Below are 15010 nucleotides of genomic sequence, written 5' to 3'. Positions count from 1 at the left end.
ATAACCTAATATTATCACACTGTAAGATATCTATCAAGCTTGATAAGTGAACATAGGAAAAAAAAAAAAAAGAAACACTTGGAAAAACACTCAAAAATCCATTAAGATTTACTGAAAAATTTCCACACATTTATAATGAGTGAATCAACACCTGTTCCATTCTATCCAAATGAATTTGAGTACCTCTTATTAAAAAGAACACCTACGACATCTTAGAAAAGCCAGTGGGCCTCAGAAAACAAAATATATAAACTCATTACTACAATCCTTCTAAACTAGCATAAGGATTTTTCAAAGTTCTGACACTGATTACAGAGACAGAACTCAACTCCTTGATGCATATTACCAATTAGTTACTTCGTTTAGCTCTAATCTGCACATTTGGTTGTTCTTCAGTCACTCAGTCGTGTCAGACTCTCTGTGACCCCATGGACTGCAGAGCATTAGGCTTCCCTGTTCTACTTGTAAGTAGTTCTACTGATTAAATCTAACTTTTAAAAAAAAATATCTAAATTTTAACATTTTTAGAACTTTAGAATGTCAAGAACTAACTCAGCTACTACTTTTAGAAGTGAAAATCAAGATTCAAAGAAACTCACAAATCACAAAATTCAGATGAAATTAACTTTCTTAAAAGCATTTCTTTCCAATTCTAACATTCCCTTTGATGCCAGAGTGAATCTAATAGACATGATCTTCTCTAAAGCCTAAACAAATCATGCATGCATGCTCAGTTGCTTCAGTTGTATCTGACTTTTTGCAACTGCATGGAATGTAGCCTGCCAGGCTCCTGTGCCCACAGGATTCTCCAGGTAAGAAAACTGGAGTGGGTTGCTATGCCCTCCTTCAGGGGATCTTCCCAACCCAAGGGTCGAACTCACGTCTCCTGCATTGGCAGGTGGATTCTTTACTGCTGAGCCATGGGGGAAGCCCAGACAAATCACAGATATGCATACATAAGAAAAAAGAGTGAGCTTATTAAAGTATGAAAGATAAGACAATTCAAACTTATTAATAAGACATTATAACTTTGAAATGCTCTTTTTATAGTTTGTGCACTAATCTATAATGTATATCACTTAACATTTACTTCTAAGGGAGCATCACTCTCATTTAAATATGTATCATAACCTTGACATGAAACTGCCAAAACACGAGACAATCACAATGAAAGGCACAGTCAGCAGAGTCTAGAACTGGCATAACGACTCATTTCAAAGCGAAAGACTTAATGGAGGCTCTGGGAACAGGTGTTGATTCACTCATACACAGGTAGAAAAGAGGTGAAACCTGAAAATATTTTTTTAAAAAATTAATTGTGAAATGAAAAGTTGAGATAAGAAAGGCTGGGCTAGTTAGCACTAAGCAAGTAAGAACCACCTACACAGCTAATCAAGAAAAGATTATAAAATGTCCTAAGAAGTTTTGTCAGCAAAGTATATAAGAACCCAACATAAACTTATCCAAGAAGAGATTCTAAAGAAGCTCTAAAATTCTGCCCCCTGAGATAAAACAACTGACAAAGACTTCATAACTCATGTACTGCCTCTCAGTTTTTACCCATTTTCTTATCTACTTAAAACCCTTACCTGGAATTCGGCTGTTTTAGGATTACTTATGTGGACAGCCTTGGTTGCAGAGATATCCATACCCAGTTTGTCAGCAATATCTTCTTGGGAACACTAAGGAATACATGAAAATAGATCAATATGGAAACACAATGACTAAATCTTAAAGTATGTAATGCTGTAACAACTTGTAATGGTCTCATGGCGATGCAGAAGATATAAATCAGTAAACCAAGAATAAGCATATTTCAATTACATTCAGGTCCACAGCAGATGCAATTCAGCATTAATGGTTCCCTTACCAGAGTTCTAACCATGGAGCAGAGCTAAAGCACATTTTTTCACATGGAGTTGGTGGTACAGCCTGTACTTGGGCCCTCCTACATTGACCTTAGCAGTCCAGTCTCCAACAATTCCCTTCTCATTCCCTGAACTGTTTAGTTTTCCATACCTTTACCTGAAATGCCTTCCCGCCCAACTTGTGGCTACCACCTCCCACCAAGATTCTACTTAAAAGATATCTCTTCCATAAAAATATCCCTAATGACTCCAGGAAGAAATTCTCTCCCTCCTTGGTGTTCACACAGCTTTCTGTTTTGACTACTATTGTAACCTCTGCAAAATCCACACTGACTTGTGGCAGAACAGTGGGTGGAACTGAGAAAAGAATTCAAGCGGCCTGAGTTATGTCATTTAACTTCTATGCATACGTGCTTGATGAAGCTCCAGGTCATAAACAAACTCCTAAGCACTCACCTACCAAAATCCACTCACCCACCACTCACTCTTAAAAACCAGGATGGTAGGCAGAATTATGAAAATAAAACTCAATGACTAGGAGATACAGCAAGTCAAATAAATGTAATGAGATAAAGAAATAGAATGCTTGGCACAAAGTAAGTGATCAAAAAATATTAATGATGACTGGCGGTGGTGGTTTAGTCACTAAGTCGTGTCTGGCTCTTGCGGCCCCACGGACTGTAGCCCACCAGGCTCCTCCGTCCATGGGGATTCTCTAGGCAAGAATACTGAAGTGGGTTCCCATTTTCTTCTCCAGGGGATCTTCCCGACCCAGTAATCAAACTCAGGTCTCTTGCACTGCAGGCGGGTTCTTTACCATTGGAACTACCAGGGAAGCCCATTAATGATGGTAATAATTCACTATTAAGAGTAAACAATTATCACATATTTTAATGCTAACATTCTGAGTTTAAAAATTAACTTGAAAACTGATGTACCATCAGATTACTCTTTTATGTTTTCCAACACTGGGTGATATTCACTGCACTGTTCTACAAAATTGTCAAGGACCAGTGGTCCGTATTTCACTTAGAAATAATGAACAGGTTTAGATGGATTTTATGCCACTGTCAGTTCTGAAGACTTCTGCCTCGCTCTTTTGGAAAAGATTCTGAAGACACATTCAGGCACAGCAGAAAAAAGCTCCTGGACCACCACAGCTGCAGTGGTGGGGAACAGCGGCAGCCACACTGGGAATAAACGTTTTTTCCTCCATAACATGGAGAAATTTTTAAAACAAGATTTAGATATAATGTGACCAATCAACTAGGAAATGCAATTTACACGATGCAATCTATTCTCAAACAGAACCAGTACTGTCTGTATAAATGAAAATGGCCCCACAGATACATAGCTTACCCAGCTAGGTATCTGAGTGACTTCTACTTTATTGTGATGATGGATGACAAAGGACAGAGATAAGAAGAAATTTAAATCAAGTATCCCGAAGGGGTAGTAATGGGGGTATACAGGATGAAATGTTTATCAATGTTAATATTTATGCGTTTTAAAGTGCTAGAAAAAAATATCGAGTAAATGAAGCTCATAATTTTTATGAATACTATTCTTATAATAAGGTTGAAGTAGGTTTTTAGTTTTAAAAGTGAGCTAACATAAAAGAAAATATTACTACTTTTGGAAATATAGCAAAAATCATGATGCTATGTGAGGTACTTATGCTTGGGAAATCAAGGGCTGAGTTTTATGAAAAGAAGGGCTGTTATTCTCATGCAAAACTAGATATATAAGGCTCCGTGATGTTTAGGTCTGCTCAAAAAGTATGTAACCACAAATATCTGTAATGTTGACATTCCTATAGGAAAACTGTTACTACGAATCTGAAACTCTCTAGCACCTAACTTCTCCCACCCTGAACTGTGACAATGTATTGACATGACCTGGGACAGCTGAATGGACTCCTAGCGGGAGTCCATCAGTCACAGGCCTGGGGTGCAGCCAGACCTGGTCTGGAATCCCTGGTGCACAGCCAACTGGCTGCGTGGAGTGGAGCAGGTTACCTCAATTAACTGCTGTGAGAGACAGAAACACCTACTTCACAGGGCTGCCCTGAGAGACGGAATCTCGGACATAAAGCCCTTCACACCAGACCCATTCTCTTTGCAGTGTAGGTACTGGTCTCCCCTGAGATGCGTGGGGCTTTGTACTTACAAAGTCACTTCCCTTGCCACTTACTGTAATTTAAAAAAACAACACACTTCCAAAAAAAATACATTTCCTTATGCGACTTTCTGTGTGTATCATTTTACATGAAATCATTGCTGTTCCTGACAGCATATGTATATATGGTCCATATATATGAACACCGTATTCAAACCTAATGTTCCTTCACAGTCCGACCTAAGGAAAAAGCACTCCTCTAGACGTGAAAAGGCCAGATTTTGGTCACACTTCTCCTGCTCTCTGTGTATGCACTGCCGGGTGCTTATTCTCTCAGCCCCAGGCTCCGTCACCAGTGCAGTGCCTGGCATATAACAGATGTTCCATAAATATTGTTCAATGAACGACTTGCTAAGCCAGAGAAACGACTAAGCCAACTAGGTCTGGAAGGTCCCTCCCAACATGAACATCCCAAAAATTACAAATGATCAATAAAATGACGTGAGACAGGCCGCATCGCCGCACCAACCCTCCATGTACTACTGGTTGTGACTCCCGCTACTTTTCTCCTGCAAATCAAAGTCTGAGAACTTTAGGGCTGGAAATGAGTCGGGGGGAGCTTTCCTGGTTGTTTTGGTTTTTACCCTACGTCGCTAAGCTCAAACGGACTTGAATTCTCAAGAACTATACTGTGGGCACCACAGAAAAGCTCAGCAAAAGAGAAAAAGAAACTACAAATTGCACACACATTTCCCTTCCTTCAAATGATCAATCTGCTGGGGCAAGGAGATTTCCGTCTGATTTTGTAATAAAATTCATTTCCTGATTCAGGCCTTTTATGTCAGTTTTTCAACTCAAAGCAAATGTTTGTGAACATGTTCAAAGACAAAGAAACAAGTTTAATGTGGAACAGTCCACAAGCCCTCAACCAGGGCGGCATCTAGCGGGCACACCACAACTGAATCAAGACTAAAAATTTTAATGTAATAACTCTGGTTACGAAATTCACCGTGAGCCCTCAACAGTGACATGAAACTCTAAAATACACTGTCGTCTGTCATCTCAGATACTAGTTTAGTCCTTCACGCTTTTCTGTGACTAAGTAAAGAAATGTTCGTTTCTGTATCAGAAATTATATAATCTCTAAGTAACAAAAGTTATTCCTCCAGAGCTTGGAAATTTTGTAAGTCTTAATAAATTCATGTAAAGCATCACAGAACAAGGAATCTGGAGAGTTAAAAGAAAACCATTAGCAGGACAGAAAACACGTGTACAACATACCAGAGCAAACGTAAGTGCTTCGGTGAATCCGGCAGCTGCCATGTCCTGTCTCAGGAGTTCTGTGAGTTTATTTAGGGGAAACTGGGGGAAAGAAATCATTTCACTTCAACAAAATTTCCCACTTAAAAAAAAAATTATAAAACTTGTCATTTAAAGGAAACTGCCCTTCCAACCTAATATGTTCTAGTCCCATCATTACTGTGCTACCTCACCATCCCCTCCCCACCACCCCACCACCCCTCCTTAGAGGTAAAAACCCTCCCTCTCTCTCCCCCACACACCATTCTGCCTTCAGGCCCAGGATCAGAAAATGAACCTCCTACTTAGAGATGCAAGGAGGGCTCCAAACTCAAAACCTGTCTTTCTTCAAAGAGCCAGTCATCACAGGTTTTTAACGTACTCTAATCAATGGGGCATCTGTTTTGTATCCTCTCCACAGCAAATGCCTCTCAGAGCAAAGCATGTCCAAGACTGCTTAATTCCTAGGCTCTGTTTCTCTCCAAGCCTTCCTGGCATTCAATAATCAGTTTCTAACAATAAGGAGTGTTTACTTAAGGGTGCAATCTTACTTGATTAGCTATGGTGTACGTTTTCGGCAGAGTCATCTGAATGTTGTTATATCCGTAAGCAATAGCTGCGTCTTCTATGATATCACAGGCGTGGATAATGTCAGCTCTGGTCGGAGGGATTTCAACCTCGATCTGATTCCCATCGCCTATGACTTCCGACTTTAAACACATCCTGGTCAGGAGCTTGGCAAGATTTTCTGGAGTTTCTCTGAAACAGGAACGTACAAACCATAAATGTCATTGGATTATTTAAAACGTGTTTATATTTGGTTTTAAAATATGCTACTACCTGAAACAGTAATCTGTCTTTGTGAATTCCAAAAGACCCCCGACATCCTAACTGAGGTTCTGTCATCACTTAACTTTCTCTGAAGGGACTGAAAAACCTCTCTAAGCATTCATTCAGGAAAAATTAAGCAGTCATGTGTGCACTTGATTCTTGAATTCAACAGTAAATAAATAAATGAAGCATGCAGAGTGTACCTGATCCCAACTTTTTTGTTAATTAGGTCAGCTCTCACCATCTCCTTTCGATAAGCCAGTTCCTAAGAGAGAGAAAGAGTTGGAGAAGCTTAAATCACTTCTGCCAGATACAGCCTTAGCTTCTTTCTAATTCAATTTGTTGTTGTTGCAGTTTCATTACCGCTCCCCCCAAGCAACTGCCATTAGAGCCAGACATCAAAAGTAAACTAGGTATTTCAGAACATGAGTTGCTACATTATATTTGTAAATGAACATTCTATTGATATTCGTAGACAATCAGAAGCTTAGAAATGTTACAAAATGCCAAACGTGTTTTGCTTTTATATGGTCAATCACCATTTTCCTCAGCAAAATACTGGTGCATTACATCATTTCTACACTGCTTACAAATCCTGCTGAAGACTTTCAATTTCACCTCATGCAAGTAGGTGTTTATGACCACAAAAGAATAATTCATGTATTGCACTGTACTATCCAGCATACTAAATCCAAGAGTACTATGAAGTCATTCCTCTTTTTTTTTTTAAGGGGGGGAAATGGAACCAGGCTCCAGTCCGAGCTATCAATGTGCTCCAGGAGCCAGCCGGCCTGGGAGCATCTGATGAACTAGTCCTCACTCTCCTTCAAACAGTACACAACTCTACCTTGTGAGACAGGAACACACACACATAAAATCCAGGCTTTACCTATGAGTATTTCTTATCACTGAATTATTCTCAGAAGTTTAACTGCCCCTAGCAAAAGGGCCATAAATTTAATACCTGTTTGGACTCAGGTAAGGACAGTGGGCCAGAGTTCTGCTAATCAAAATGCCGTTCTCAGATTAGGGTTGCCAGGGGGAAGGCTGAAGGGAAGGGATAGTTAGAGAGTTTGGGACGGATGTGTACACACTACTGTATTTAAAATGGATAGCCAACAAGGACCTACAGTATAGCACACAGAACTCTGCTCACTGTTATGGGGCAGCCTGGATGGGAGGGGAGTTTGGGGGAGAATGGATACATGTATATGTATGGCTGAGTCCCTTTGCTGTTCACCTGAAACTACCACAACATTGCTTGCTAATTGGCTATACCCCAATACAAAATTTTCTAAAAAATGCAGTTCTGAGAGCAGAAGCATCATTACAACCCGAGTGTAACCACCACTAGGTAAAGAAATCCAAGCTAGGCTGCTGGGTGACAAGACACTTGACCTGTTCGTCCCACTGCCAAGAAGCAACATGAAAGAGAGGCCAACCCAGGTTGTCCAGCTGCCAAGCCTACCGACCAGCTGAAGGAGCTTGGCAGGGACGAGCCTAGGAGACTACCCAGCTGACCACAGAACCATGATACAAACAAATAATTGTTGTCTTAAGTCAGTAAATCTTGGGGTAGTTACATAAAAAAGGCTAACTGGTAACAGTAACTAAAATCAATTAAGAAAACAAAAAATAGCTACAGCCCAAAATTTCAGTTATGCTTCCCTAGTGGCTCAGACAGTAAAGAATCTACCTGCCAATGCAGGAGACCCAGGTTCAATCCCTGGGTCAGGAAGATTCCCCTGGAGAATGGCAACGCACTCTGGTATTGCCTGGAGAAGCCAATGGACAGAGGAGCCCAGTGGGCTACAGTCCATTCGGTCGCAAAGAGTCAGACATGACTGAGTGACTAATATTTTCTTTCTACAGTTATACATTTGTTTTGAATTATAATAAATACTCTAGAATAATATATGATGCCAAATACTAATGTTTTCAGGAAGGGAAAGGTTTTGATCTTGGCAGGTTTTATCTACTCTAAAAACCATCTGAATAGCAGAAATTATTCTGGGCTCTGACTCACCTCATAAGTAACAGAGGAATTGTGAAAATTCCAAAGATAAAGAGCTCATCAAAGAATGGCCTCACTGAATCAGACACTAAAAGAATGTGTTAGAGTGGCCACCCTGTGTATGCAAAGCCATCTTGGGGGAAAGAAGCTCAGTTGTTTAAGAATGCTAGTTTAAATTTTTTATCAAGATCCCATATCTTCACAGTAATTGTGCTTACTAGTAAATTAGTTTTATTAACACATCTAGATGTAATTTTATTAGTTACAGTGATGGCCTTTCGCAACTGGTAAATCAAATGTGAATAGACTAAGTTTGAAAGGCTGAGTAACCTTCAGTTCAGTTCAGTCGCTCAGCTGTGTCCGACTCTTTGCAATCCCATGGACTGTAACACACCAGGCTTCCCTGTCCATCATCAACTTCCAGAGCTTGTTCAAATTCATGTCTATCAAGTCGGTATAACCTTAAAAGGGGTGAAACTATAAATTACGCAGTTACCTAGTTGATAAGTGTATAAACCACAGGAATTACAGTATATAACTCCTGTGATATAACGGAGTGTGTCAGGAGTGAACTGTGCTATAAAATAGTGTTGGGACTGTCAAGCTTAAATCTTAGCTCTACCACTAGTAATAAGGCAGGCAAGCCACTAGCTCCACCAATAGTAATAGGCAAGCAAGCTATTTAACATCTCAAGGTCAAGGGCCTAATAGTGGCACCCAACCTTATAGGGTTAATGTGAAGATTAAGGCCACGTGATGCACATGGCATTACGCCTGGCATGTAGGTGGGTAGATGGACTCATAGAAAGACCACAAGCAGTCTATAGCTATTATTATTGCTGTTACTGTTGCCAAAGTCATCACCATCAAGTCACTTCTATACTTACTGGAAAGGTATGTAATTTTCCATTAGGAAAAACGACCTCAGCTGCTTCAACCCTGAAAACAAAAATAAAGACAGAAATAGAATTAAAATAAAAACAAAAACCTAAGGGGGAAAAAAGAGCCATACATTCTAGGAATGTGTGAGGTTAACACAACGTTCCCTTGGTCTACAACTGTAGAATCAACACAGTCTATTCGTGTCCCACACTGCTGTCTAGATTAATCCTCCCAAGACCCAACATTACTATTCTATTTCCTGTGGCTCTTGTGTCTCTCCTTGATCAGTGTATCTCCCAGTCCTGCCAAGCACACATCCTCGATGAACTCCCTGCGATACTGATATACACGTTCCAGGCTTTACCAGAGTCATGTTGTCATACAAGGAAAGCTGACTGACACAACCACTAAAATGCAAATCAACTTAAAAAAAAAAAAGATGTTAGCATACAGTAAGGGCCACATAGGTTTGGGAAGTAATTTTTTATATAAAAACTTAGCCTTGGAACAAATACAGCAGTCTTACTGGTATATAAGATACAATGTTTTGCTTTTATATATGATTCTCTTTGTTCAGCTGTTCCTTTTGCTATTCCTCCATGTTTATATTCTCAAATCCAGTGATCCTTACAAAAAGCCTGTCACTGCCTCTAAGAGGTCTGCTCAGCTAGCAGCAATGTGCCCTTACAAACAGCCAGAACATCACTGAAACTTTTTAAAGTACTTACCACCTTTTACATTATTAATTCATGTCTTAGCTCCCCAAAGAGATTATGTATTCCAATTACAGGAATTATATTTTTTATATTTATAGTTAGCATAAGACTCTAGTGCTTTGACTTCAGAACAACAGGCCATGATTGACAAAAATACCAAATGAACTTACGTAAACTGATTCTCACAATATTCACTGAACATGGTAACAATGACATCAAGAACTATTTTTGCCTGCAAAGGAAAAAAATAAAATATTATGGTAACACATGAAAATCCTCTCTTCCCTCAAATGGAAATGAATTAATATTTAATATAATTTAGTCTCCAAATATATAAAAATGGACCTACATACACAAATTTTAAAGAAAGAAATGGAATAAAAACTGAGCTTGAATGGGCCTGACCTTATTGTCAGGTGTTCTGCATTTATGAAGTTCTCTGAGAGTTACAATCCATGACCGAGACAAATCATTTATTTCCCCCACCCTCCTCCCTTGGGTTCAGCAGATTTCAAGAAGACAGATGGCTAACGACAGCAGTAAACCTTATCAGTCCCATAAGCCTCTGCAGCCAGACACCAGATCCCTGGCCCAATCACTTACCATCAGTCTGATTTGGGACAAGTTACTTACTGTCACTGTACCTTAGTCTGTCTGTTAAGTAGACATAAAAGCTCCCACATCATTTGGTTAACATGAAGATTACAAGTGAGAGAGAGAGAGGGGGGCGGGGGGGGAGAGAGAGAGAGAGAGAGAGAAAGAGAAAGAGAGAGAGAGAGAGAGAGAGAGTGTGTGTGTGTGTGTGTAAAATACATAGAACAATGCTTGGCACATAGTGATGGCCCTATTGATTTGTTCATTTTTAAAATAAAAGAAATGCTTAGGGAAAAACACAGTAATCTTACTGGTATACATGCTTTGCTTTTTTATATATTTCACACTTATATACAAACTTCAGGAAAGATAACCAAGGTCTGCTAATGTACAAATTATAAAAAGTTTTTAACAGGAACAGGTATTATATATTACCTGACACTATTTCTGGATGTACATTTGGTATGCCATACCATGCTAAGTCATGTCTGTCCCTGTGCGACCCTATGGACTGTAGTCTTCCAGGCTCCTCTGTCCATGGGACTCTCTGGGCAAGGATACTGGAGTGGGTTGCCATGCACTCCTCCAGCGACATTTGATATATAAAAGTTATAACCATTCAAGTCTACCTTTCTTAATCTGCTTCACTACCACCTAACTCTACGCCTTACTTAGCAGGTGGAAAGAAATCTTATGCTATAGAAAATAGCTGTCATGATCCAATCTAATATGTGGTGATGAAAAGTGTGAATGACTAGTATTCTGTATTTTCTAAATATATTTGTGCGTGTGTAAACTCTTTATCAGTTTGCTAAATAAGACTTTATAGCCAGCTGGTCCTTATTTTTTTTTTTACCAAGTACACAAAAGTACAAAATTAGGATTCAAATTAAGCCAACTAAGATGAACTCCTTATAAAGACGGCATTACAATGTGGATCCCATTCTCAATTTTACTGTTTTAATGTATGTGGCTAATTCTCTCACAAAGATGATGAGTTCCTTGAAATCAAGAACAAGTAACTCATTGTTAAATTCATGGCATCGGAGAAAGAGAGTAGGTGCTCACTAAACATTTGTCAATTGAATGAAAGCACCATAACCAAGGGGCTTCCCAGGTAGCACTAGTGGGTGAAGAACTCGCCTGCCAATGCAGGAGATGTAAGAGATGCTGGTTTGATTCCTGGGTTGGCAAGATCCCCTGAAGGAGGGAACAGCAATCCACTCCAGTGTTCTTGCCTGGAGAATCCCATGGACAGAGGAGCCTGGTGGGCTGGAGTCCATAGGGTCGCAAAGAGTAGGACATGACTGAAGTGACTTAGCACACACTACAACCAAAGTACAGAACACAAGCACCTTTCTCATTTTCTAAATTTCTAAAATACAGCCCCATTTAAAAAATAAACGAATTTTAAAGTTCAGTCACATGGTCTTGGCTCAGAGGTAAGAATCTATCTTGACAGAACAAAAATAAAATAAAAGTTTTATTTACCTTAGTGAAGTCAGTTCCTGTGCACTCAATAAATACATTTTTCGTATTTACTGTTATTTTGGAATGGTTTCCTGCAACAAACACAAAACAGTAACAACAAAGCAATCAGTTTCAGAAATAAAGGTGCACTAAAGAACTCTACAAATACAAGCTGACACCTCAGAGGTAAGGAGATATATAACTTTTATTCTAATCTCCCATTATAAGCTGAAGAATAAAGACAAAATAAAAACAATGTTAAAAAAGGCTTTACAGAGTGCATTACACAGTATGCTGCTTAACAGAAGCCACCTCGTCTCATTTGCATCATAACACTAAGACAGGGCTGCAGGCAGGACAAGTAAGATTCAACGATTAAGCTCACTGCCCAGGATCACAAGCTATTCAACAACAAGGCTAAGATTTGGGCCTGGATCTGGCTCACTCCAGAGCCCACGATGAGTACTAGAGTCCAAGATATGGAGGAGGAAGTTTCTCCTTTCCATTGTGAAGCAACTAAACCCCCTTCTCACCTCCAGAAAGGCAAACATCTACGGCTTTGACATCACTAAATTTCGTAAATACATTCAAGTTGCTTCTCAACAAAAGCTTCAGAAAGAAATTAAGAGGGTAAATTTCAGTTCTGAAATTTTAATTTGTAAAACAGCAGGCCAAGCAGAATTCCACTTTAATGAAATGATTACAGGCTAAAACCAAAATATCGACACCTTTTGGAAGAACAGAATCTAGAGAACTAGCACCAGAACATAAACTTAGCTTTTCCCTTCTCCAGGTGATCCTCCCAACCTCGGGATCAAAGCGGGGTCTCCTGCATTGCAGGTGGATTCTTTACCAGCTGAGTCACCAAGGAAGTCCAAGAATACTGGAGTGGGTAGCCTATCCCTTCTCCAGCAGATCTTCCTGACCCAGGAATCAAACTTGGCTATCCTGCATTGAAGGAGGATTCTTTACCAACTGAGCTATCAAGGAAGCCTTATAAGTAGGTATACATTTATGAACTATATAAAAATCACCAGTAAAATATTGAAAAAATGAAAAGAACTATTACAATAAAATCCACAAAAGACCTCAGATTCTCAGACTGAGTCTTCTGACTGATTCAGCCAAGACAATTGAGAATTCCACAGAAATGCTAAAGATTAAGAAGGAAATAGCAAAACGCCTATGGTACTTAAGAAATAACTCACCATTGATGATTGGAGGCATGGAAAGGACGACACCATTGCTATCATAGATAACTGGGTACAGAGGTTTATTTTCAATTATATGTAAATAATGTTTAAGCTGGTTGTCAGTCTGAAAAAAAATTAAGACAAACAAAATTAACTTATTTCTATCAGTATAATTAGTTTACATACATGCCTAGCATAAAAAGGGGGGGGGTCAGAAAAATAACAAAACATGCCCCAAAGTTTTAAATGTATGATATTTTCTAATATAAAGTAATGTCTCAGAATCTTCATACAGCCTCATCTCCTACTGAGGAAAGATGAATTGTTGTTTAGTCGCTAAGTCATATCCGACTCTTTTGTTGACCTCATGGACTCTGGGTCCACCAGGCTCCTCTGTCCAAGGGATTTCCCAGGCAAGCATACTGGACTGGGTCGCCATTCCCTTCTCCAGGAGATCTCTCCAATCCAGGGATCAAACCCATGTCTCCTGCACTAGCAGGCGGATTCTTTACCACTGAGGAAAGATGAGACCACAACTATTTTTCAAGACTCAAAACAGATTTGCAGAGTAAGCCTGAATCACCTTAAGCAAAAGACAAACCATACAAAACTATTTAGGTAAACAGGAAGAAAATCCTTGCAAATCAGGCCAATAATAACAGCTGCTTTTCCCAAAAGATACCTACCTCTTCTACTATTTGTTAAATGCAGTTTAAAGTGACAACTGAATTCATTTTCACTGCTGGACTCTAAAGTGCTAATCATGGAAGGCAGGCACTTTGCAATAGTGCATCACACACACACACACACACACACACACACACACACACAATCTAGCTAATCTTATTGTGCCTTATATTTGCATGAGTTTTAATTATACATAAATATGAATATTACAGTGCAGTAGGACCTACGTAAGTGGTTCTCGATCCTAAGTATACATTACAAATATCGAGAGGATTAAAAAAAGTAATAATAAAACTAGAGCCAAAAAAAAACTAGAGCCAGAACTCACTCTAGATCAAATGAACCAGTATCTCTGGGTTGGAGCCCAGACACTGTTATTTTTTTCAAAAGCACTCATGACATCACCCTAATTATAACTTGATTTTGGAGGAATTTCATGATTTATGCAAAGATAAAACAACCTTTACCTTGTACATGTTCATCAGTTCACAGGCTGTATACTCTTTACTCTTATTTAGAGGCTTGAATTTGATATCAGAAGGTTTCTTTGCAGTGTAAGTAAATGGACCTGACAAAGTGTCCAAATCATGGGTACCAATAGCAACCAAGGCTCTTTTCCTAAATGTGGAGAGGGGGAGAGAGTGTGAGAAAAAGAAAAGAGATTTGAAGATCTCAAAACTTAAGACTACAGGTTTTTAAAAATTATTTGTAGACAATTCCTTAAAATAGTCTGTTACTATATGACACCTTTACAACCATTAAAAATATAAGAAATTATAAAGCTACTGAAAACGTATTATTTTAGTAGCTGAAATTCCTTCTACCAGTTTTCCCAAGTACTATGTTATTATTAATAGGACATTAACATACCCTTTACCTTTTTTTAATCATATTTCCCTTTATCTATTTCCTCTAATGTCCTCAAGTAAACATAAATGTTTTATTAAATTAGAATAAACCACCCAAAAACTCCTGTTTTTTTGGCTTTTCTATATTTTCCTAAATTTCCTGTCACATAGCTATATGGCTTTATTAATGGAAATTAATTTTAAGAACTGAGAATTACTTTTAAAACTGAATAAGGAAATTTCAAGAGCTATTAATTTCATTTGTTCTAAGGATTTAAGGTAATTTTAGGAACTTAAAGATATATAGTAGGCAAGAAAGAAACAGAAGTAGGAATATAAAGTGGAGCCAGGAACAATGCCAATACTAAATTAGAAACTCAAGGCCTACAGTCTTATCACAGAAGATTACAAATTTCACTCTAAGCTTTACAACAGACAATCCAAAAAGAGAAACTCAAATCAGAATTTATGATATTCTTAAGAAGGCTTC

General features: G+C 38.8%; 1 protein-coding gene across 1 annotated transcript in view; it reads right to left on the bottom strand.

Moving 5' to 3' along the window:
- Positions 1 to 15010, bottom strand: part of FARSB (phenylalanyl-tRNA synthetase beta subunit) — a 69640-nt gene that overhangs the window by 38166 nt on the left and 16464 nt on the right. The window contains exons 6-14 of the mRNA XM_005676607.3: positions 14140 to 14290; positions 13001 to 13109; positions 11814 to 11884; positions 9899 to 9960; positions 9018 to 9069; positions 6320 to 6381; positions 5837 to 6044; positions 5268 to 5348; positions 1590 to 1682 (exon numbers count right to left, since the gene is read on the bottom strand). Coding sequence (XP_005676664.1) covers positions 1590 to 1682; positions 5268 to 5348; positions 5837 to 6044; positions 6320 to 6381; positions 9018 to 9069; positions 9899 to 9960; positions 11814 to 11884; positions 13001 to 13109; positions 14140 to 14290 — 889 coding nt within the window. The remainder of the gene's footprint in view (positions 1 to 1589; positions 1683 to 5267; positions 5349 to 5836; positions 6045 to 6319; positions 6382 to 9017; positions 9070 to 9898; positions 9961 to 11813; positions 11885 to 13000; positions 13110 to 14139; positions 14291 to 15010) is intronic.

Source organism: Capra hircus, chromosome 2 (assembly GCF_001704415.2).
Source record: "Capra hircus breed San Clemente chromosome 2, ASM170441v1, whole genome shotgun sequence".
NCBI classification, from domain to species: domain Eukaryota; kingdom Metazoa; phylum Chordata; class Mammalia; order Artiodactyla; family Bovidae; genus Capra; species Capra hircus.
The sequence above is the reverse complement of the archived record's forward strand: the minus strand, read 5'-3'. Positions and strand labels throughout refer to the sequence as shown.